Source organism: Cryptomeria japonica, chromosome 5 (genome assembly GCF_030272615.1).
Source record: "Cryptomeria japonica chromosome 5, Sugi_1.0, whole genome shotgun sequence".
Lineage (NCBI taxonomy): Eukaryota > Viridiplantae > Streptophyta > Pinopsida > Cupressales > Cupressaceae > Cryptomeria > Cryptomeria japonica.
In genome coordinates this window covers 479262176-479287772 of record NC_081409.1, presented here as the reverse complement: position 1 = coordinate 479287772, position 25597 = coordinate 479262176, and the positions used below count along the sequence as shown (strand labels likewise).

The 25597-nt window shown below is 36.6% G+C and overlaps 1 protein-coding gene across 1 annotated transcript in view; it reads left to right on the top strand.

Annotated features, from left to right (window-relative positions):
* The window catches only part of LOC131049734 (probable ATP-dependent DNA helicase CHR12), a 199935-nt gene that overhangs the window by 138812 nt on the left and 35526 nt on the right, over window positions 1-25597 (top strand). The window contains exon 10 of the mRNA XM_057983800.2: window positions 2986-3204. Coding sequence (XP_057839783.2) covers window positions 2986-3204 — 219 coding nt within the window. The remainder of the gene's footprint in view (window positions 1-2985; window positions 3205-25597) is intronic.

The window sequence follows — 25597 nt, the reverse complement described above, 5'->3', positions numbered from 1 at the left end:
AACCTTTTCCAACATATAAGATGAAAACTGAACTCCTCCTCCAAAGCATTGAATTGGACTTTGTCTTCTTTATTTGTATCCTATTTGGATCGGCTCTCTTGAGCATTTTTCCTTTGGCATAGCGGTTGCATACATCAAAGTTTATATCAGAAATAGCACCAAGACAATTGCATATTTATCAAGTATAAATCTGAGACAGCAATTCATCCTTCATCAATAGACATGAAAGGGAAAGTTTATCAGCATAATACCATTGTCAAGTCAGACATTCCTTGCAAACATTATTTCTATAATTCAAGAATGAGATTCAAAGAATATATTCAACAATTACTATATCAGAGAGAGCAGAAATCTCATCTAAATTTGCAGATTGAAACATCTAATTGACAGTATATTCCACACTATTATATCAGACAAAGCGGAGTTGCAGATCAGAGCTTGCATAAGCATCATCGAACATATTAGGAAGAGCAGAGATAATCCATCTATACATAAGATTGGTTGCATTGCACATAGTATATATATATATATATATATATATATATATACTGATCAAGATCATTTTGCATACACCTAGCTGTCAAATCAGAGATAGCAGTGATATTGACTTAATATTATCATATTATAAGTGAAAATCATTGTGTATCAAATCATTCTTGCATTGATTATAATGAGTTAATAAATGTTCCTTTTTCATAAATAATAACTGAAGGGCACATTACAAGTGGTATCCGAGCACATTACATTCTGTGGTTATTTTGCATTTTCCTTAAAATGGGACATTACATACACATGCATATATATGATATGTGTACATAATGTGTGTGTGTGTGTGTGTGTGTGTGTGTGTGTGTGTGTTTGATATGTGTATATAATGTATGTACTTATGTATGTATGATATGTATGTATATATATGTATATATACTGGGACAAATACTAGTTTCAGGGCTTTAAGCCAGGAAGGACAGAATTATTGGTTGTCAATGTAATGTCCCTACTTTGAAATATAATCTAATAATAATAAAAATTAAAATACAAATGAATAAAAATAAAAAATAAAAATATGAAAGAATATAATTAAATATAATTAATTAAATTTAATTAAGTTAATGAATGGTCAAAAGACATGGAAGGAAAATCTGCGACTCCCTCAACAATGAGAAATAAAAGGATGAAGATAACCTCATTTAAGAGGGGGACAATTTGAAAATCAGAAGTGCAGATCTGATTATGAAAGGTTGTGTCCCTTTCAAAAGACAGAAATAATGAAGAGTTACTCTTTCAAAGGGTGCTAATGGTGAAAGTGTGTCTCTTGCCAAAGGGCATACATGATGAAGAGGTGTGATCTCTCCCTCACATTGAGAGATATAAAGGAAAGGAATCAAAAGGATCCAGTGAGATCACCATCGATTAGATCAGATCAAATCAGATCAAAACTGTTATTAAGTTACAGGCAGTAGCATCCTTGCTCTCAGTGGTATGCATGAGGATGTTCTTAATATATGATGCCTGATAATGTTCTTATACAGAATTTAATAGTAATATTAATATATACTACAATACGGTCATACTTAATTTTATATATATTCATAATACATGAGAAGTTAGTATACTTATAGTCTAAATCATGTTATTACTGTCAGTATTTAAGAAGATGGGATGAGATGTTCCAAAGAGGGGCAGTCTAAATCCAAGCAATAGGTTAAGTCCCAGGATAGGGTGGGGATCAATGACCCATAAGCCTTTACGGTATAAACCCAATATAGGTAAGGGCTTGGATCTGTAAACTTGAGGGAACCTATTGTATTTGGTCTCTAAGCACTTTGATAACATACATAAACCCTTCTCCCTTAAAATTGAAGTAGTAGCAGGGTCTGATATTTGTAATGTCCCTACTTTGAAATATAATTTAATAATAATAATAATAATAATAATAATATCAATGACTAGCTTCATGATTAGTCTCTCAATCAATTTTAGTATATTGTAATAGATTAATTATGTTAATCAGGTAGGGGACATTACAATATCTATATTAAGAACTATGAATAATGAAATTAATCATCTAATGAGGAAAATAAATAATCACTTGTTAATAACTAATAGATTGAAGAATATTGATGATTAGCTTCATGATTATTCTCTCAATCAATTTTAGTATATTGAAATAGATTAATTATATTAATCAGGTAGGGGACATTACAGTCAATGAGTTGAGATTGTTAACTATATTTGTTTATTAGACATTCCAAGAATGAGATTACACAGCTATGAAGTTCTCTATAACAACTGCTATAGAATATAATTATAGCAGGGATGGTAGCATTCTTTCTCTGTAAAATTTTTAATTTAAAATTTGCTGTTGAGATTCAACTTTGTGAAAGGAAACTATTTTTTGATTCAGATTCAGACTCAAAACTCAAACTTGGTGGAAAAACTTGGAAAAAATAAATATATTATATGAAAAAATGTTTTAAATATTTTTTCTTTTTGAAATATCAAGTTGATTTTTTAAGAATTTCAGACTCGACTGTCTGACAATCAACGTTCATGAGTCTTGGTTGTCAGACTCATTAAGTCTGGAGGTTGAGGCTGCAGTCTCATCAAGCTTGACTTGGACTTGGATCCAAGGGTCCTCACCAACTCTCAACACTCTGCTTTAAAGTTCATCCTATTTATTCTAATCTTTGAAAATACATTGTCTTAAAATTAGTTACAATTTTTCGTATCTCATTGATTAGATGAACTCTTCACTAATTCAGAAATAATCGGATCTTTAACATAACATCCATTAGTTGTAAATACATTATGGATTTATGGTATGTATATCTGAGAATTAATAAATAATAAGACAGTTTGAAATTTTTGAACTGTTATCAATGCATGCTGCTTTTGTTCATCCATTTGCCTGGTTTTGTACTCATTTCTTTGTTAGATAGCTTAACTAATCTGTGTTCCATTTTTAATTTAATGATTGGTGTGCAGCATTACTATAGTTATGTATGATGGTCGCTTGGATGAGCGTAAGGCTTTGAGGGAAGAGTATGGAGGGGATGGAAAATTCAATGTGCTGGTTACTCATTATGATCTCATCATGCGTGATAAATCATTTTTAAAAAGAATACATTGGCACTACATGATTGTGGATGAAGGGCACCGCCTTAAGAACCATGAGTGTGCTCTTGCACGGACTCTAGTGACAGGGTATGTGAAAAATAGTTTTTTTAAACTTTGTCTATATTTTTGTGTCTCTCTTATAAGTTCATTCAACTGCAAATTTAGGCTATCAAAGAGTAATGTTTATATAGATGTGAAATGAGTATTGTATCTTGCAAGTATAACTTTTATAATGAAATTGATGCTAAAATTTGTTAAATGTAAGCACATGCTTTCACCTAATAAAAAGCATCATACAAAAGATGGCTAGTGAGGTATCTGGTAATTGAAGAAGAGCAGGAAACAACTATGTATGTGATAAAAAGATGACAAGTGTAATGAAGACACCATCTCAAGTGCAGATATTGCCATTGGCATCCTTTTAAAGACCTCCAGATTGATTTGGTATATGATGAATTTCTGAAAATCATCTTGTTTCATGACTTACCTCAATTGCAGATTTCGCTGCTGACATACTTTAATGACCCACCTGCATAAGGAGAAGAATCTGTATCATTTTCAAGCAGAGGCAGGAAATTTGACTTTTCAAACAACAACAGAAGATCTCTGGATTGATTTGGTGGATGAGTAATTTTTACCACTTTGAAAATCACTAGCTTTATATTTTGATCTGTAGGTTTACAGGCATCTTGTCTGCAACTGAGACACTGTTGGGATGGATAAGAAGCAAATAAAGAATACAGAAAACACATGAACTTAGGTTTCTAGCAAAGGATTTATGTTGCTCAATTTTGATACGCTAGAAAAACATGAGCTTTATACTCGGGGTACTTAGGTTTCTAACTACAAACTCCTTAGTTCATTCCAGAAACATAGCTGTTCATAAAATCTAGTTTTGGATTGTGCCTATAGACTCCTGTAGGAATTTTCGAAGTTATCAATTCTGAAAATGATGGGATACAAATTGAGGAAATAATAAGCATCACAAAGGCTTTTGATCACATTCACTTGAATAGAAGGAAACCCAGGGATGTGTCCCTGCCCCTTATCAGGCTCCTCCATACTGGGATGTTCTAGCTACTCAGAGATGCCTTGGATGCCCCCCCATCGTACCCTGAAACCCTCACCTGTCCAGAAAGGGCCTGGAAACTCTAGGGATGGCTAGCCATTTTGGGGACGGTTGGGGATATACCCTTGCTGTTCTAGGGAGGACAACAATCAAATTTTTAATTGATGGCTGTCAAATTTCTCCCAAAAGATTAAAAAAAAAAAATGCTCTTTTGAATATTCTGAAATGGATTTATGATTGATTTTGAGCTACTATACTCCCAAAAGATTAAAAAAAAAAATATGCTCTTTTGAATATTCTGAAATGGATTTATGATTGATTTTGAGCTACTATACTGTGTAGTATACCATAATTTGAACTCTTTATTAAAGAATGGGACGATGAAATGTTGACTGCCTTTGTTAGAGCTATGTCCATACACTACCGTGTGGATTAAACTGTTATTGCTGTCCTTGCCATAATTTACTGTGGATATGATGTCACCATGGCTGAAAGTTAAAACAAAAAATTCTACAGTATGGCAGTAGAAGGTTGATAATCTCAGTTATAATGTACTCTTTGTATTGCATATCGAAATTTTCAGTTCCTTCATTTACAACAACTTTTGTGTGGATAAAATGGCTCTGAATAGATCTGAAAGAACCTCTACTGCAATGCCCTGTGCCATCAATAATGGAGTATTACAGGGATTTTTTCAATTTCAATGATATTGCATTATAAAAGTACAATAATACGATGATTGTCAGCTGCCTAAACAGTAAGAATTAAATTAAAAGTGATTCAGAGAGAGAGAGAGAGAGAGAGAGAGAGAGAGAGATTAGTCATATCAATGTCCACAGATGACCTAAAGTAGGTTGATAGGAATAGAGATTACAGCAGTTAACAATAAAAAGTTCTAGGAATTGGGCTTCCTAGAACCAAATCAATAAAATACATAATACAAATTTGTAGAAGGCATGGTTACCAACTTAGTAAAATGCCTATCCAGGAGATATTTTCTTATTATGAAATGTTTTTTTTTTCATAATTTCTACATTATGTCATTTTTGTGTAACACAGGGATGTGTCCTGAGACCTCAAACCCCTGTCCTGATCCCTTGAGGCATTTTGGGGATGCTGTACCCCTGAAACTGAAAAAATGAGGAAACGTCTTGGAATGCATCCCTAAAATTGGGGAGGAGAGGAAATACATAGGGGACACCTGGCCATCCCCAAAGCAGCTGGGGATGTCTCAGATGTCCCTCAACCACAAAGTTCCGAGACTCAGACTTGGCTTGGACTCGGCAAGGTCGACTCGACTCGTGACTCGGCTATGACTCGGCAAAATTAAAAAACCCTTGAAATTTAGAGATTTTTAACGAGTTAAAACTCGTTTCATGCACCCATTATTGAATAAAGCTTAAAGACACTATAACATCATCAAATAGAAGCTAATTTGATCACATACATAAACATACATCCATCACATGCATAGAAATGTAAATTGTAGCTGAAGGAAATAGAAAACATAGATATATAGAGTTATAAATGTTGTCAAATGTATATAAAATCCATGACATCAAATGTTCCCAAACATATATGTAATTGTAAACAAAAACAAGTCAATGGCTCAGGCTCTAGCTCATCCTCAGCCTCAGCCTCAGAGTAGTCTATCTGCCTCCTACAAAGGCGTCTAAGGTAGGTCTTGGATGACTAAGTAGCCATAGTCTCCGCCTGTGAGGTACCACAATGATCAACATCAGATGTGCTTGTGCCGGATCGTGCTCTATCCTCATCCTCTGCCATGTCTGACATGCCGTGGCGCGAGTCCTGGAGCTCGGACTCGGCGAGTTTTACCATAACTCACTTGACCCAGGCGAGTCAGGTGATTTATGAGCAAAACTCGCCGATCTTGGCTCGACTCGCCAACTTGACAAACTCGCCTGACTCGCGGCGAGTTTTGATGAGACATTCCTCAACCATCCTGGGGATGGCCACCATCCCCTGCAGCAAAACAATCTTTGTAATGGTTAAAAAAATCATTCATAACATATAATAAAAGACTGTTAAATATATCATGACAGCATTGTAAGAGCAGTATACCATGACAGCATTACAACAGCAGCAATAAACACATCGTGACAGCAGCATAACAGCAATTAAATTAATCATGACAGCAGTGTAACAGCAATTAAATGAATCATGACAGAAGTGACAGAAACAACTGTAGTGTACCAGCAATAATTATATCATGATTCAGATTCATGCCTAACAATTTAATTTGTATAGCAGTTAACACTAACAGTAATAGTTTTGATTTCTGATTTCATTATTCAAAATAGTCTCAATCTTCAAAATTGTTGATATGGTATTAGATTCATTATTATTGTCAGTTGCAAGAGATATCAAAGGTGCATTTTCCGTGGTTCGATACAATGTGGTATTGTGTCAGAAGTGCAAGCAAACAATTTCTTTTTGTAATGTGGTTGGCACGTTGGCTTCTGCACATGTTATCCAAACATCATTTCTAACATTGTCATGTTTTATTGCTGCTGTTATTTTTCTGTTCATTAATTTGTAGAAATCTGTGTGTGTGTGTGTGTGTGTGTGTGTGTGTGTGTGTGTGTGTATTCCTCCCACTGTCCCCCCAAAGTGGTCATTGGGCTTGTTGTGACGTTTTCACACATCGCTCCATTGCAAATGGGGACCCCCTACTTTTCCACCCTCTCGGTCTTTTGGTTTTGGTTTTTAGGTCTTTTCGCTGCAATCTCATCAATCCTTTGAGTTTGCAAGCATTTGGGGGTCAGTTTGATCAAGTCTGCAACTCGTTTGAGCAAATTTGGCCAAGTTTGGAGCTTGTTTTAGGGTTTTGACCTTTAGACTTGAATCTGAGGCCATTTCCTTTAGGGTTTTGGAAAAACTGAATGTTGCATTGGAATTTGAACCCTTTAAGGAACCTGCACGTGAAATTTGAGTGAATTCTGAGCAACTTTCTATTTTTAGAAAGTTCTTATGTTTAGGGATTTCATTGCCTTCCTGATTGGTCTAATTTTCCCAAAAAATCAAACTTATTATTTTTAGTAAGTTTCTATTTATAGTAAGTGTCCCTGTGTTCTATTTCACCCTAACTTAGAAATTTTGAAACATTTTCGGTTTTTGGAAAGTCTATTTGTGGCAGTTTCTTCGTTGCAGACACTAGAAACTGAACATTCTTGAACACTCCTGAATCCAGAAAGTCAAAAAGTAGGCAAAATTGATCAAAACATGGCTAAGTGAGCATCCATTGCAAAAGTGGAAAGCGTGAAAATGTTCAAAGTTTTGGCAAAATCACTTTAACTCCTAGATATGGCATCCTGATCCGAAAATGTTTGAAATTGACTAAGTTTGGAAAGAAGCAAGTCCAATTCCTTCATCAAGTGGAAATAGTGCCCAAGTTCAGGTATGGGCGCTGAAATGGAGTCAAGGAAATTTTAAAAAATGGAAAATTCCTTGACATAGTGAAAATGGTGCCCAAGTCCGGAGTTCGACGCCAAATTGAGTGTGCCATGGAAAATCCAAAAATGTTAAAATTCCTGCACCCAAGGAAATTAATTCCCAAGTCAAGTGTCAGGCGCCAAACAGAGGTGGCCATGGAAAGTGAAAAATTTGCAAATTCCTCCTCTACAGTGTTTTAGTGCCCAAGTCAAGATGTTGGGTGCCAAAATGGTGATGCCATGGAAAACTAAGAAATTCCAAAAATTTCCTCCTCAAGATGATTTTGGTGCCCAAGTGTGCATTAGGGTGCTGAATGGAGGTGATGAAGAAAAAATGCTCAAAACCAAAATTCCTTGCCCAACGTGATTTAGCGCCCAAGGAGAGTGATGGACGCTAAAATGAAGAGGTCATGGAAAAACAAGAAAATTGATAAAAATTCCTGTGAGACATCAAATTCATGCCCAAGTCAAGGAAAGAAAGTTGAATCCTAGGGCATCATGGAAAGGTCAAATTCCTTCGCCATATGATTTCCATGCCTAAGTCCAAGCCAGAGCGCTGAATGCAAGGTAGGAAGGGAAAGCAAGAAATGTAAATTCCTCCATATGGTCATTCCAGCACCCAAGATTGGAATTCTAAGCAAGGAAGAAATTGAGAGAAGGAAAATCCCCTCAAGGAAGAATTCAAAATTCCCTTCCGAGGCATGGAAATTCGCCAAAGAATAAAGAAATTTCAAGACGAGAAGAAAAATTAGCCAAGTGAGAAGTTTTCTCTAAATTGAATCTCGAAGGTAAAAATGGAAAAAATCCTAAAAAATAGAAAAGGTGAAAAATTGACTAAGTGTTGGAAATTCGTTCCTTTAGGACAGAATTACAGGAAAGTGAAAAATTGACTGTGTTGGAAATTCCTTCCTTAGGACAAAATTCTAGGAAAGTGCAAAATGGACTAAGTGTTGGAAATTCCTTTCTTCAGGACAGTTCTTGGAAATCATAAAATATTGGCTAAGGCATGAAGAATTTCCTTCCTTAGGTGTAAAGTAGAATCAAGGTCAAGAATGGGCACCAATTGAAGGGTATGAAGGATTTTTCCTCCTTAAGCAAAATTCCTTCACCATGTGTTTTTAGCACCCAAGTTGGAGATGAAGTGTTGGACAGGAGTAAGGAAGAAATTTCTTTCCAAAGGAGAATTCGTTCATAACATGAATTCCACGTCGGGAAGAATTGAAGTTGAAAAAAAATTCTAAGGCAAGGAAAGAATCAAGGATGAACTGAACAAGAAAATTCCCCTCGGTAAATTTTTTGAAAAAATCCATTTTCAGGCATAATAAATCATCCAAATTTAAAAATGATGGCAGATTTGGAATCGTGAGAGAAATTTCTCTCTTGCACCTCAGAACTCAAATTCCTAAAAAATAGGAGATGTTGAAAATTGATGAAAAATATCCTCCAAGATAGGGCAAATTCAAAATCTCAAGAAAATTCTTCCTAGATAAAGTTTTCTCTCTCCAAGAGTTTCTCGCCAAGTGGCAGCCAAGTCAACGCATGCTGAATTAATGGAGCATCTCTTTGCATGTAGCCGTCACATTTAGGGCAGATTCCTTTTGCATGCAGCCATCGCATGTGGAGATGATGGTGCATTTATGGCATGATGAGGCGATTTTTTTGCATGGAAAAATATCAATTGCATGTTGGACATATTTAGTGGGAAGTGGTGCATTTATCGCATTCTGGTTACCAGTTGTAATAAGTTGGAATTAATTGTATATGGGCATCATGGGTATTTATTGTTGATTCCCACCTTGTTGCATCATGTGTGGAGAATCTTTTAGGGAAAACCCTAATTAGGGTTTTGCATGTGGCCAAGGCTTGAAGCCTATATAAAAGGGTGACCCCCTCATTTGTAGAGGAGGGAGACTTGTATGAAATTGTTGCGATAAGTTTTTGAGATAATAATAGTGATGCATTGTTCTCTAATGGTGTTCACTTAAGTTATTTTCCAAAACTTGCATAGTTTCACCTTCATCACTTAGAGTAGAAAGAGAGTAGTGCTTTGATTTCAATGGAGAATGTAATGGTGTTTGATGAATTTCCATGGTTCATACTTTTTGCATCTTGTTGATTATAAGTTGCAATGTAAAGTTAGTTTGAACCCTCAAATTTGTGCTAAGTTCGATTGTGAATAGTCGTTTGGATTTCACTGCGTTGGGTGAATATTCAAATGCACTTTCTCAATGTGAAAATCCTTCAACATCCTCAGAAGATTGCACTAGTTCTTGTAGAGTTGTAGTTAATCTTGGCGAATCAGAGCTTGGTTTATTTGGAATTTGTCCACTAGAGCATTATCTATTGATATCACTGCACTTAGGAGTAGATTTAGATCCTTCTGAAACCCTTTCCCCTTTATTTTTAGTTCATTTTAGTCTGTTTGAAGCAGAAGCATCGCAACATTGCTATATCCGATGATGAAGTTCAAGCCACAACAAAGAGGTGAAAGAATGATTCAAACGTAAGTCCCCTTGGATTACGAGAAATCACATCAACCAACTGAGTCATGTCCAAAGCAAAAAGGAACCTTGGAGTTGATTGTTTGAACTCATGGCAATCTTAGCATACAATCGTACTTTGATCAAGAGAGAGTGAAGTGACTGTTAGGCAACTTTATTCTGTGTTGGATGCTGTCATAAAAAACACGTCAACAAGATTGCTGTCCATGTCCCTGAAATGCTGTGGAACATAATGTCATTTTGAATTTGTATGTTGAGTCATGTGAATATGCAATTGAGCTCGAATGTTTCATAATATGGGTATATAATGAATATGTTAAATGCCTAATCATATGAATATTTGAAATTTTCTATACTCTTAAATGGTCTCCCGTGCCCTACTGTTGTAGGAATGTGTCCTTGTGTTTCTTGCATCCCCATCTTGCAAACACTGTGGAACATAGTTTGAATATGAGTCAGTGTTGATTTATCCCAATCGGTTTTGAAATATATAATGTTAAAAACCGTGGTGGATACATGGGTTCAAAACATACATTATAAATACCATTCAGATAGATGTTGTATGCTATGTAACTTATCACTTAGATCTAAATTTCCTCAAGGTATGGGAGGAGAGAAAGGAACGAGGAAAACCTAAACATCCTAGGAAGTTCGATAGAAAGGCATGAAGGTCCATAATGCAAGATAATGATTAAAAAAAAGCAATCTGGAAATAAAGAAATCAAGAGAAAAAATTGGCTGTTTTTGGAGGATATTATGGCAGAAAACGCTCCTCAACTCTTTGAGATGGAAAATAGAAGGAAACACTTTATAAAAGAAAGGAAAGGGCTACTGAAGACATTCTAGCTTCGGAATGGAAGGATAAGTTCATGTAGAGGAAAAGGAAGATCTACCCAATGAAACTATTTTTTTGATATATTTAACTATGTGAAAAAATAAAAATAAAGTGAGATGCAGATTTCATCTGATTCTCAATATAGGCAATGAACAAGTAAACAAGTCTGAAGGAGTGACTTTACAAGAGCAACATTCTATGCAGCATTGGCCTTAGCATGCATAGGAACAAATCAAGATAGGGGTAGAAAAAGTAAAGCTGTAAAATGGCTTCACAAGCATTATACGAGGTAATATGACACACAAGCATGTAAAATTAACTTTTTTGATAGGGTAAAGACCCTAAACAAGAAAATGTGAGTATCATGACATCAAAATGTTTGGCCTCGAATACCCCTAATAATACGTTTCCTATTGTGGCAGCAATTTCAAGATAGAAAACCTGATATAGTATTTGTTCAAGAATCTCAGTTACATAATGAAATATTTGCAAGATTAGCCTTCATAATGGAGAAATTGTGACTAGGAAATAGTTGAGGGAAATGACACTACAAAAGTTCATTGAGATCTATTTATTTTGGTCACAAATGTGTATGGCTCCAAGGAGATTGAAGATAATTGTAAACGAAATGAACTAGGGCAATGCACATTGGATACAAGGAGGAGATTTCAATGCATCCTAAGAATCATTGAAAAAATTTTGCTAGAAGATTGAGTTGCCAGTTCGGGTTTTTGGGTACTCTCTAGATCCAGATTTGGCAATTGTTTTGCGTGGTTGGGTTTGTTTCATGTTTGTCCATACAAACTGAAATAAAAGTTATAAATGTATTTGCAGCCTCAAAACAGATTTTTGATATCATATTGGTTGTTTTGGGTTGGAAATTGATACCATGAACAACAAAATCAATTACTAATGTCAACGTCATTCATTTTGGAACAGTAATTACACCATAATACCACATATGCATATTGATAGAATAATAAATTATAAACAATATACAATGTTAAACCAGAATAGTGGATATGCATATTAATATAATAGTAAATAAACAAAACAATAATAAAAGTTCTATAAGATTTTGTGGACTTCAATATTGGATGTCGTGGCCCCCTTCGTATGGACACTAAAAAGGTGCTAAAAAGTAAAACATAATAGAATTGTCTAAAGTGTCTCAAATAAATCACAATTCTTGTATGGGATGGTGTAGATGTACTCTAAATTCTTTGGAAATATCTACACCTACACTATTTGTTCTAAGTTTTTTAAGCTCCTATAGTGGATGTCTTCTTTAATAACAGGAAGCCAATAATTTAATAGAGAAATGCAACATTCGTGGCAGTCCTTCCATTTCCATTCATTTCCTCGGGCAATGTCATTTGTATAGTGTAGGGGAATTAGCTGGGTTTTGGTAGTCCCTAGGAAGGATTAGTTCGAGTTTCAATTGGAGTTGAAATATTCCCATACCACCTGAGAGCCCTACCCTTTGATGAAGGGCATCTGATCCAAAAGGAAGGTTGAGCTCTCTAGGTTGGCTATTTGGATCGTAGCCTCTAGTATCCTAACTTCTGGGTAAATGGGGCCTTAGATGCAATGTGGATGGTTGATATGTTAAAATTATAAAAAAACATTTTTTTTAAATGTGTTTTTCAGAGTAGATTTGGCTTAGAAAAGTTATATTCATCTAGGTTCATCATGGATTCACTTGGAACCATTTGGGAGGAACCCATAGCTTCACTTGCATGCCTTGGCAAAATCTTTGCCTAAATTGGCCCAAAATATGAACTAGATATGAATTGGACCCAAATGTGGGCAATGTAGTGGATTAACTATTAACCTGGCTAAATTGGCATGCATGATTCATACTATAAAAAAACATTAGTTCTCTATGTGGGGGAAATGTGTTTGCATTGTCAAGCTAAGGGAAGGATTAGTAACTTCAACAGATAGAAGTGCATGAGGGTAATTTGAATTTAAAGTGCCAATTTTTTTTATACTGTCTATAATGACTTTGTGGGATTGCTTCCCAAATTAGTTTTAGGTTGAATCTAATGTTTGCTTTATCTCCATTTCCTTGAAGACGGTGTAAAATCTTAGGATATTTTTAAAATTGAGCTAATGTGGACTCTTTATCTAGGATTTGATGAAAAAATCAAATTTGGGTGGATGTTTGAAACAAAGGATGGCAAGAGTTATTTATTAAGCAAAAGTTGAAGAAAACAAAGTAAGAAGATAAGAATTGAATGATGAGACTATTGGGAGCTCTAACTAGATATAGTTGAAATTAAGAAACCAACAGTATCAAGAGTATAAATTTTAAAAATATTCAAAAGATAAAGTTGTAATAGAGCAACTTAGTGAAACTCTACACACTAAAGAAACACAACGAACAATGTGTAGACCAAAAACGGCTAAACCTTGAAATGTAAAAGTAATATAAAAGCCATAATTTTGTGGGTTTTGGATTGTGGGAGTGGGTTTTGGGGATGGGTAGTGTTAATGTGGTTTTTAGGCACATACGAACACATAATAAAATACCTAAAGTATCTTATCCTCTCTTGAACGAATCTCTCAAATGCTGAAGATTACCTTAAGGATCAATTGAGAAGACTCCAAGGTTCATGAATGTAGGGTCACTATGTGTGGATAAGCTCTGTTGGTTGTTGTAATTGCTGTTTCATCAAAGGGCATTTATGGTTAGGAAAGATTTCATGAAATACTTTGCGGATGATATGCAGTGAAGTTCTTTCCTAGCACTACTGAATGATTGTCAAAATATGGCAAAAGATAAGGGTTTAGAGAATTTCTAAATTATACTAGAATGAATGGATGAAGAATGACACAAGTGAAACTCTACTAGTCTTAGTTTCGTCATACAAGAACAACTCCACTAAAACTAGTGCAATCTTCTAAGGATGTTTGGATATTTTGAAATCATTACTAAGCATAGATACCATTTCTTGAATGCATATCAATGGTTGAGCAATAATCGAACTTAAGCAATTTCAAATGTTCCAGTTGACCACACGAAACTAACTTACAATCAACAAGAAGCTAGTGGTATGGATAATGAGTTTCACAATACATCAAGTGCAACATTCCATCATTTAATCTAAATACTTAAACTAATATCAAAGATTGACTTGAGAAGATAAAGAACCATGCAATAGGCTTGAAGGATTGAATAGAAACACCATAACTTCAATGTTTTATTAATCTAATAGCCAAACAACAACAATTCTTCAAGTCCTCTTATCTCTCGACTTTTAATCAAAATATCTATTCTAGCACTATTATTACTCTCTCTTCTATTCTCTATTATTATTCTATTAACCTTTACAAAAGAAATGAGTGGAGTTTATATAGGACTCCCAAATACAATGAAGGGCCGAGATCAAATGGAGATCAAGGGCTAAGATTTCGCCACCTAAACCCTAATTAGGGTTTGATGCAAATGAAACCCTATCTAGATAAACATCATCACAAAATCAACCAATGAGAGAAAAGCATGTGTCGACACAAAAACCGAGGAAGCATCCTCCAATAGGAAAATGAAATGCCAAGTGGGATCATAACAAACTATCTTCTAGAATCTGGTTCCCTTTCTCACGTTCCTTTTTGGCATATTCGATGAATTTGGTCACCATGCCTTCTATCTCTGCCATCGGGATCTCAGGTAGAGACCTCAACTATTCCTCCATGTGCATGACTTCGTCGAAAGCTTTGACGATAGCATCCTCCCATTCAGGTTCGAGTTCTTGAGTTTTGCTTGTTAAAACCACAAACTCTAGCATACCATTCAATTGTTGTCTGGTGATGATTGCATCAGCTCCATGAAAGATAGCTCTTATTCTTTCCTCCAACTCCTTAGCTTCTATAATCGTTTTGGGTACAATCTTTCTTGTTTGGAGGAAGGATGACTTGTACTTGATTTATGCTTCTTCCTTGAGGGTTCCTTTTCTCCACAATCCTCTTTTCTCTTCAATCCTCTTGAATGAGATGGTCGAGGTGCGCTCCCACTTGCGCTTGCTTCATCTTCATCTTCTGCTCTTTCTTCTGAGTGGAATGTTGGTGTTATATTCTGCTCTTTCAACTTCTGGTGTTGTATATCCATCCATATGCGGGTGTATTCCAAAACTGGTTTCATTAACTCCTTCAAGTCATCAACTTCCATATCCGCCCATTGAATTTGATCTCTTTATCTTCTTTGGCGTAGGCTGCTTGGAGATATTTGCCACTATCTTGAACTTGGTCGGCAACATGAAACAACTTGTATTTCTAGATGAAATCAAGAGGTACCTGGGAATACATCTTCTTCACTTCCACGTCATTTTGAACGTTCATCCAATAATCCTCAAGATGTCACCGGTGTCCATGCTTTCTTCCCAAAACTTCTTTCACATTACCATATGGATCGAAGTAATCTCTAGCTGTGAATGGCTTGAGTGAATGTAATACTAACTCTTTCTCGGCATCTTTCACTGCACGAGTGGATGGGCATACTTCAATGGAATTTCCAAGTATGATAGGAAAAGAGACATTGACTCCATGTTTATGCCTATATGCCTTGATATACGCCAATAACTGTCTCACCACCTCGAGTAACACCACTCTATTCGTTGGGTAGTGTGGCAACATGTAGGGAGGAACAGGAGATCCTTGAACTCTGATATATGTGAACTGCGGGAATTGGATGAACCACGCACCATGTTGTTCTATCAATGCCTGTGCTTCTGGAGAGTCTTTGTTGCAAGCCACCTCGAAGTGTCCTCATGATATGCATAGTGAAAGCATCATTCACTCTCTTGTAGTGTTGTTTTGGTGGATTCTTAAGCCGTGGGTAACAATCATACACCATAATCTCTCTAGGTCTTCTTCCAACTACGCCCATATACATGAGTCCTGGATACTCATAATTTCTTGCAATGGAGTATATGACGTAGGAACTCATATAGAACGTTTTAGTGTGCATTAGCTTCCTTAACTATTGATCAATGCTGTTGCTAATGAGCGTCGCCCATTTGACTGCGTTCTTGCCATGAGTAACAGTCCCAATGAAGTAGAACATCCAATCTTCAAAATACGAAGCCGCAGGTGCACCAACCAAACGATGGAATAAGGTGATGAAGTCTCTCAATTCATCATTGAAGTCTATCCTATGTAGCTTATCGGGCCATCTGCTCCTTCCGCCTCTACTCTTCTTCACTTCTTCAACCAAAACTTGTCAATGATCTTCGCACAAGCATCTGGATCATCATCATATGCGGATTTAGCTCCTTCTATGCTTATGTAGGTCATGTCCTTGGGCCCAGGTAGATGAAATGTCTCGCTGATTGCCGTCTCCGAGAGATATGCGAGCACTGTTCCATCCTTCGTCACAATTCCCCTTGAGGTAGAGTCATAGTGTTGAGCACATTCTACAGTCAGCTCGTAGCATTGCACCGCGGGAGGAAAACCAGGTGCAGTTATGATCCCGCTTTCAATCATCTTCTTGGCTGTAGCAGTAGGTTCATTTATGTATGATGGGTGCCGGAACTTCTTGGTGTTGAACTTCCCGAGATTAGTGTCTCCTACTTTGCTCCAATGCGACGTGATCTTACTTTCGAATGCACTTCCCTTCAAGTCTTCCTTGATGAGCGCTTGGCGGGAGAGGGTATTGTTTGGTTTAGGAGCTGCCATCTTTCACCTGTGAGAGATATGCAAGTTAGAGTAGTGGTGAAATATTGATGTACTAAAGCATATTTACTCAAGCATGAAATGAATCTTGCATCTAAAATATGAACTTAATTGCTAAATAAGACTGATTTACTCATTATATGCATTAGGAAGGTCTAATTTGCCTTAACAAAATCACTATCAAACCTAAATCAGACCTGCTCCTGACTTTATATCAGTCTAAATGATGCACTTACTTCTGATTTCTGAACTTTAACTTCAAAATCTAATCAATGATAAGACTGCTAATGCTCAAGGGGTTTCTGTCTTCTTAATTCCTTGCTGTTGAAGGATGAAATTCGTCTTCCAATCTGCTTAAATTCGTCCTTGTGAGGATGATGTTGCTGGTCCTTTGGAGTAAATTCGTCCTCTTGCTGCTAAATTCGCTGATCGACACTTGAAATTTGCTAATTGCTGATTCAAAATTTGCTATCAAACACAGATTGCTAACTCAAAATTCGCTGAAGAAGGAGAAGAGTTGTTTGTTTTGATGGTGAAATGAAATGATTCAAACTCCCTCTTATAGGTGATTAAGGTGAAAAGTTATGTCTTTTCCTATGAAGGCCGACTTGGCTAAATTAAAATTAAATCAACAATTTACCTTGGCCGACTTACATCTTAATCAATTTCAAATTTTATTTGAGCGCTAGTAGTAATGTTTAGTTAAATTTAATGTATTATAAATCAATGAAGTTCGCTCTGATTTTTGAACTTGTGAAGTTCACCTTCGTAGAAAATTCACTTTATTTTCTCAAATCATGAAGTTCGCTCCAATTTTCAAACTCATGAAGTTGACTCATGCTTCTCAATACACTTGAAATTCGCTCTTCTTCCTTTAATCATGAATTTCGCTCCAAATTTACAACTCATGAAGCTCGCTCCAAATTTCAAATTCATGAAGTTCTCCTTGTACGAAATTTGCTCCATTTTCTTAATTCATGAAGTATACTTGTCTTCGCTCCATTTTCTTGACTCGTGAAGTTTGCTCCAAATGTCTCAAACATGAAATTCGCTCCAATTCGTCAACTCATGAAGTTTGCTTCAATTTGTCAACTCATGAAGTTCGCTTGAAATGATCAACTCATGAAGTTCGCTTGTGTTGTTGAGTTTGTGAAGTTCATTTCAAATTGAATTCATTCAAGGCAAGTGCTATCAAACATCCATCGCTTCTCTTTCAATTTTGCTCATGTAGGCTTGCTCATGTGTGCTCATTGATGAAGTTCGCTCCAAATTGTGAAGTCATGAAGTTCGCTGCAAAAGTGCAAGTCATGAAGTTCGCTCCAAAAGTGCAACTCATGAAGTTAGCTCTTGAGTGTAACTCATGAAGCTCGCTGTTGAAACTAAATAGCTTCGTTCAGATAAAGGATGAATCATGAGAAATCTATATATTCATATAGATTTAATCCCATTGGTTATCATTTTTCTGTATTAAGCAAATTGCATTATCGATCAACTTGATCGAATAAGAATAAGAGTATTATTGATCTACATGATCGTATTAGAACCTCATTGATTCCCAATCACTTGATCGATCATGACTTGATCGATCAAGTGTGCATTCGATATCTTACTTTCGGCAATGTATTTGTTAAGCACTTAACTAATAGTTAACAGCCTTTGAGAATCAGCGTTATTATACTAAGACTCTGCCATCCGTGAAAGGTCACGTCTTGAGTAGACATGACTCCACAAAGCATGTCTACTCAAGACGTGACCTTTCACGGATGGCAGAGTCTTAGTATAATAACGCTGATTCTCAAAGGCTGTTAACTATTAGTTAAGTGCTTAACAAATACATTGCCGAAAGTAAGATATCGAATGCACACTTGATCGATCAAGTCATGATCGATCAAGTGTGCATTCGATATCTTACTTTCGGCAATGTATTTGTTAAGCACTTAACTAATAGTTAACAGCCTTTGAGAATCAGCGTTATTATACTAAGACTCTGCCATCCGTGAAAGGTCACGTCTTGAGTAGACATGCCTCCACTTTGTGGAGTCATGTCCACCCAAGACATGACTGTTAGACAAGATACATATTGCAATTCAATAAGGCATCAAGAAGTATTGAAATCAATTAATACTCGGCCTTGTTCGAAAACCTGTAACTACACAAAACATTATTAGATTATTTCACTTATATTCTGAAAGTAAAATCACGATAGAAGTATAAGAAAATCTGGGATAAGTTTAATCTGCAATTACATGGTATCAGAGCCAGGTTAAGAAGGATCCGATTAAACTTGAGACATTCAGATTTTCCAAATCGAATTGTAATACATTACAAATGGCGAGTGCTATAATATTTAAAGATAGGCTTGAGGGAGCAAACAACTCCTCATCATGGAAATTCAGAATTATGATGATATTAAAGGAAAATAAATTGGATTCATTCGTGAAAGAAAACAGAGCTGAACCTGAGCATGATCCAGAAAAGACTGCGTGGATTGAAAGTAATGAAAAGGCCATGAAGATTATAGTGAATGCGGTCAGAGATCACATTGTACCGATTTTATCGAAATATGAGACTGCATATCGCATGTTCAAATCTCATGAAAGTACTTATGAGATAAAGTTTAAACAACTTTAGCAGAACCTTGGCTCTGAAAAGACAAATCAATCATATAAGCATGAATAAGGGAGAATCCATCAATGCATACTTTATGAGAATTTCTGCACTAAGGGACCAACTATCATCACTTGGATATCAAATCGAAAGCAAAGAATTAACAGTTATTGCCTTAGATGGTCTACCAAATTCATGGGAGAAATTTGTTCAAGGCATAAGTGCAAGATCAAAATTCCAAAAATTTGATCGGCTGAGATCAAACTGTCTACAAGAGGAATCAAGACAGATGAAGAAAGGATTCAACCAGAAAAACATAGATGAAGATCTCTATGTCTTGAACACAAATTCTCACAAGAAAGGTAAGAAGAAAAATTTTAAGAAGAGGAAAAATTACCATGGAAAGGGTTCATCCATTAAGAAGAAAGATGTTTCTCAAATACAATGCTTCAGATGTGATCAGTATGGACACTATGTAGTCAAATGTCCTGATAGAACAAAACAGCTAGCAACATTTGCCAAAGTAGGGAAGACAAAGATAGATCATGACTCTAAGAAATTTGTCTTCTACTTTGCACTATCAAATCAAATATCAAACAAATTCAACACATGGGTGATAGATAGTGGCTCATCAAGACACATCACTGGGTTCAGAGAACATTTAGACTCCATGATAGAAGAAACTGATGAAGAAGTAACAATTGGAGACAACTCTGCACATCCAGTCAAAGGTGTTGGAACATGCACTATCAGATTGAAGTTTGGCATCTCTATCCAACTTACTAGAGTATTGTTTGTACCAGGTATCAAGAGGAACTTGGTTTCCATATCTGCTCTTGAAGACAACGGATACAGAGTCACCCTCATGTATGGAAAAGTATTGGCATGGCCAAAGAACTCTACCATAAAAAAGGCTCAAACCTTAGGGACTAGACAAGGGTATCTATATAAACTATGTACTGAATCAGATCAAGCCCTAATTCATGAAACTTCAGACTCTAATGAGATATGGCATCGAAGATTAGGACACCTTCATTTTCGTCCCCTATCTTCTATGGAAAACCTAGTTATAGGTCTACCCAAACTAAATCAAAATCATTCAGGGGCATGCAAGGGGTGTGCCTTGGAGAAAAACTCCAAGGGGTCTTTTCAAAATAATTCAAGTAGAACCAAGAATGTATTAGAACTAGTCCACTCTGACTTGTGTGGACCCATGTCTGTACCCTCCATAGGACCTCCATAGGAGGTTTCTTATATTATGTAATTTTTGTAGATGACTTCTCCAGAAAGACCTGGATCTACTTTCTTAAATGTAAAGAATCTGAGGACATCCTTAAAAGATTTAAGGAATTCAAATCCCTTACAAAAAACTATTATGTTATAAAAATCAAAATTTTAAGAACAGACAATGGGAAGGAATTCACATCAGACTGTTAATTTTAGTAATCGGATTGAAATTAAATAACAGAAACTGAAAATGCAACACATTATGGCAGAAAACAACACAAGAACAACACATCAGTACCTTGGGAAAACCTCCCTCCTGGAGGAAAAACCCAACAACAATTCTCAGATCTTATTATTCAATAATCAGTGGGTATCTTTACAATTTAGCTTCAGCACATGAAGCATTTAACATCAGCACAATAGTATTAAGTCTGCAAATTAGGGGGAACACACAATTGATGAACTTATCTGCAAAACACAAGATGTTTGCTGCCACAGGGGAGTTCGTTGGAGCTTGCTGTCACTGAAGGTGAATTGCAGATCTTATCAACTGTTTGCTGTCTTCAAGATGATGTTTGCAGACCCTACAATAAGGTTCGCTGCCATTGGAACCAGTTCGCTGTCCTAGGGATATGATTCGCTGTGTTTGCAACAGTTCGCTGACCTTGTTTTATACTTCGCTGATCGCAGAAGTAGTTCACTGACTTCTTGAACAATCACTGATAGTTTACTAGGAAATTCGCTGTTTTTGCAGACATACATCGCTTGTATTGGATAATTGTTTGTCTTCAAATCACCTTGTAGATGTAGGTGACACATGCCTTCAATAACCCTAAGTCGGCTTGCATATATTATGCCAAGAGTTTTACACGTTACAATTATATAGGTCAAGGTCTAATTACAAGCTACATATTTGATAGGCCTTGCCCCATAACAATTACATAATACATAAGTTGAACACCCAAATAGGGCCCGCCCTATTATTATAAGTTACAATGGGGCCCAACCCAATTACATGAATAACTTAAACTAGAATCCGAGTCTTGCTACATATTTCAACACTCCCTCTTAGCTAGAGAGGATTCGATGAATAATCAAGTCACATAGTGGCTACCACCATGGTTACTCCCATGGATGAAACACATGATACGTTCACCATAGCTACTCCCAGAGGGTGAACGAACTCATCATGGAATTTCTTCCATGATACCCACCATACCTTCTCGCAGAGGGTGGGACCGCCATGCCTACTCGCAGAGGGTAGAATTTCTTCAATGATACCCACCATACCTAGTCGCAGAGGGTGGGTCCACCATGCCTACTCGCAGAGGGTGGAACGAGGGCTTTCACCTCAAACTTCTCCCATAGAAGAATGCATTAACCAAAGAATGCGGCTTCCTCTGAAGCTGTAAGAAACTGGCTACCTCTGAGCTTGACAAGCTCCCTCTGAAGCTAAAAATGTCAAGCTCCCTCTAATATTTCCTCCTTTTAGAAAAGGAAGTCTTCATTTAACCTTTGCTCCTCCTGAGATGTCCCTATGCCAACTTCTGTAGAAGAAGCAAGAGGAGTAGACCTGAATTTGCAATCCCGAGCAAAATGACCATACTTGTCACACTCAAAGCACTGGATATGAGACAAGTCCTTCTTCCTTCTGATTTAGGGGCAGGATCTGAATCTTTGTCTCTATCCCACTTCCTTCCTTTGCCTTTAACCATATGCGAAGCAAGGACTTGATTTTCTACATCATAATGATCACGCTCAATTCCTTGTGCTATCAACCGTGACTCTTCTTTTATGCAATCTACTCTCAAACGATCGAACTTGGGAAGTTTTGATCTTGCACTAATTCCTTGAATGTAAGACTCCCAAGATGTCGGAAGACCATTGAGAGCAAGCATGGTCAAGTCATTGTCATCAACAACTTTCCCAATGGATGAGAGCTGATCTCTCAAATCAGCAATCCTCATGAAGTATGCTATGACAGATTCACCTTTCATCATCTTGATGTGATGAAGTTGCTGCTTGGCTAGGGCATGACTGGTGTTGTTGATTTCGTAAATCTCTTCCAATGTCTTGAACATTTTGCTGGCAGTCTTCAGCTTGGAGATGATAGGTACAATATGATCCTTCACAGAGTCAACTAGCATTCTCTGAGCTTGAAAATCTTTCTTCCTCCATGAAGTCTTTTCCTCTTCTGCCTCACGTTCAATTGATGATCTATCCACAAAGTCTGCAAGATCACTTCCATTCAATGCAAGCATGATTCGGAATCTCCATGACGTGAAGTTGGATGCACCATCCAATCTATCTTCAACCCTGAGACAGTTCAACATTTCGAATGAAGTGATAAGAGCAAATAGGAAGAGGAGGAACAACTACAATCAATCTGATTACCCCTAATTCGAACCAAGCTCTGATACCATGTTGATTTTAGTAATCAGATTTAAAGTAAATAACAGAAACTGAAAATGCAACACATTAAGGCACAAAACAACACAAGAACAACACAACAATACCCTGGGAAAACCTCCCTCCTGGAGGAAAAACCCAGCAACAATTCTCAGATCTTATTATTCAATAATCAGTAGGTATCTTTACAATTTAGCTTCAGCACATGAAGCATTTAACATCAGCACAATAGTATTAAGTCTGCAAATTAGGGCAAACACACAAATGATGAACTTATCTGCAAAACACAATATGTTTGCTGCCACAGGGGAGTTTGTTGGAGCTTGCTGTCACTGCAAGGTGAATTGCAGATCTTATCAATTGTTTGCTGTCTTCAAGATGATGTTTGCATACCCTACAATAAGGTTCGCTGCCACTGGAACCAGTTCGCTGTCCTAGGGATATGATTTGCTGTCTCTACAACAGTTCGCTGACCTTGTTTTATACTTCGCTGATCACAGAAGTAGTTCACTGACTTCTTGAACAATCGCTGATAGTTTAGTAGTAAATTCACTGTTTTTGCAGACATACATCGCTTGTATTGGATAATTGTTTGTCTTCAAATCACCTTGTAGATATAGGTGACACATGCCTTCAATAACCCTAAGTCGTCTTGCATATATTATGCCAAGAGTTTTACACGTTACAATTATATAGGTCAAGGTCAAATTACAAGCTACATATTTGATAGGTCTTGCCCCATAACAATTACATAATACACAAGTTGAACGCCCAAATAGGGCTTGCCCTATTATTATAAGTTACAATGGGGCCCAACACAATTACATGAATAACTTAAACTAGAATCCGATTCTAGCTACATATTTCAACACAGACCTCTTTAAAGAATTTTGTATAAATGCTAGGATTAAGAGGGAGTTCATTGTACCTTACAACCCACAACAAAATGGGGTTGCTGAGAGGAAAAATAGAACTATTGTAGAAGCTGCTAGAGCTATGTTGTTTGACCAAAACATAGAAACTTCACTTTGGGTAGAAGTCTCTAGTACAACTGTCTACATTCAAAATAGATGTCCTCATTCTCATATTGATGACAAAACCCTTGAAGAAGCGTTTATTGGTGTAAAACTTGACATAAGCCACTTGAGGATATTTGGTTGTCCTGTCTACATTCATGTGCCCAAAGAAAAGAGGACTAAATTAGAACCTACTGGGAAGAAAGGGATTTTTGTAGGCTATACTGAAACCTCAAAAGCCTACAGAATATATATACCTGGTCAGAGACAGATAGAACTAAGTAGAGATGTCATTTTTGAGGAAGATATAGCCTTCAAAAGGGCAAGAAGTTCTATTGAGATTGAAGTACAAGATTCCCCTAAAAACTTGGAAGAGGATCCTACTCCTGAGATTCAGAGGGAGTATCCTGAAGGAAATGTAAATGAAAATCAAACCATCTCAGCAGAAAATCCTAGAAAGAGACCACTCTAGGCTACAAAAACAATGGAAGAAGCAGAGATTTATGTAGCACCTAAAGGGACTTTTAGAGAAAAAAAAAGGCCTAACAGATTCTCAAGTTATGTTGCCTTGATGAATGAATTCATCAAATCAGAACCTTCTAGTGTTACAAAAGTTCTCAAGCACCAGGTATGGAAAGATGCCATGACATAAGAGTATCAATCCATCTTGAAAAATGATGTGTGGGATATAGTACCTAGATCGAAAGAGAAATATGTTGTTTCCTCCAAATGGCTTTTCAAAATAAAGCATGCTGCAGATGGCAGTATAGAAAAACACAAAGCAAGGTTTGTTGCAAGGGGGTTTTCACAAAAGGAAGGCATTGATTATGAAGAGACTTTTGCACCTGTTGCCCGATATACCTCAGTCAGAGCAGTCCTAGCCATAGCAGCAACCAAAGGTTGGAGGATCCATCAAATGGATGTGAAAATTGCATTCTTGAATGGAACTATTGAAGAGGAAGTCTACTTAGAGCAACCTGAAGGCTTTGAGATTCACAATGCAGAATCACGTGTGTAAATTGAAGAAAGCCTTGTATGGACTTAAATAGGCTCCTAGAGCCTGGTATGAAAGAATTGACAATTATCTTGTGGGATTAGGCTTCTCAAAAAATGATGCAGATCCAAATCTCTATTTTAAGATAATTAAAGGTGATATGCTAATATTGATCTTATATGTTGACGATCTGTTAATTATAGGAGAAGATCACCTTATTGATTAGTGTAAGAAGGACCTAGCCTCAGAGTTTGATATGAAGGACTTAGGACTATTGCACTACTTCCTTGGATTAGAAGTCTGGCAGAAATTAGATGGTATTGTTTTGAACCAAGGAAAGTATACTATTGACATCCTGAAGAGATTTGGAATGATGAATTGTAGACCTATGTCCTCACCTATGGAAACCAATTTACACAAATTGAAGGAAGCAACAACAGATTCTAAATTTGCAGATCCTACCCTATACAGACAAATGATTGGATCTTTGATGTACTTGGTCAACACTAGACCAAATATTTGTTATGCAGTAAATGCTTTAAGTCAGTTTATGTGTGAACCAAAGGAGATACATCTTCTTGTTGTAAAGCATATAATGAGGTACCTTCAAGGTACTCTTGGTTGTGGCCTCAAATATGGAAATGTTGACCTAAACCTTCATGGATACTCTGATTCAGACTGGATTGGAAGTGTGACC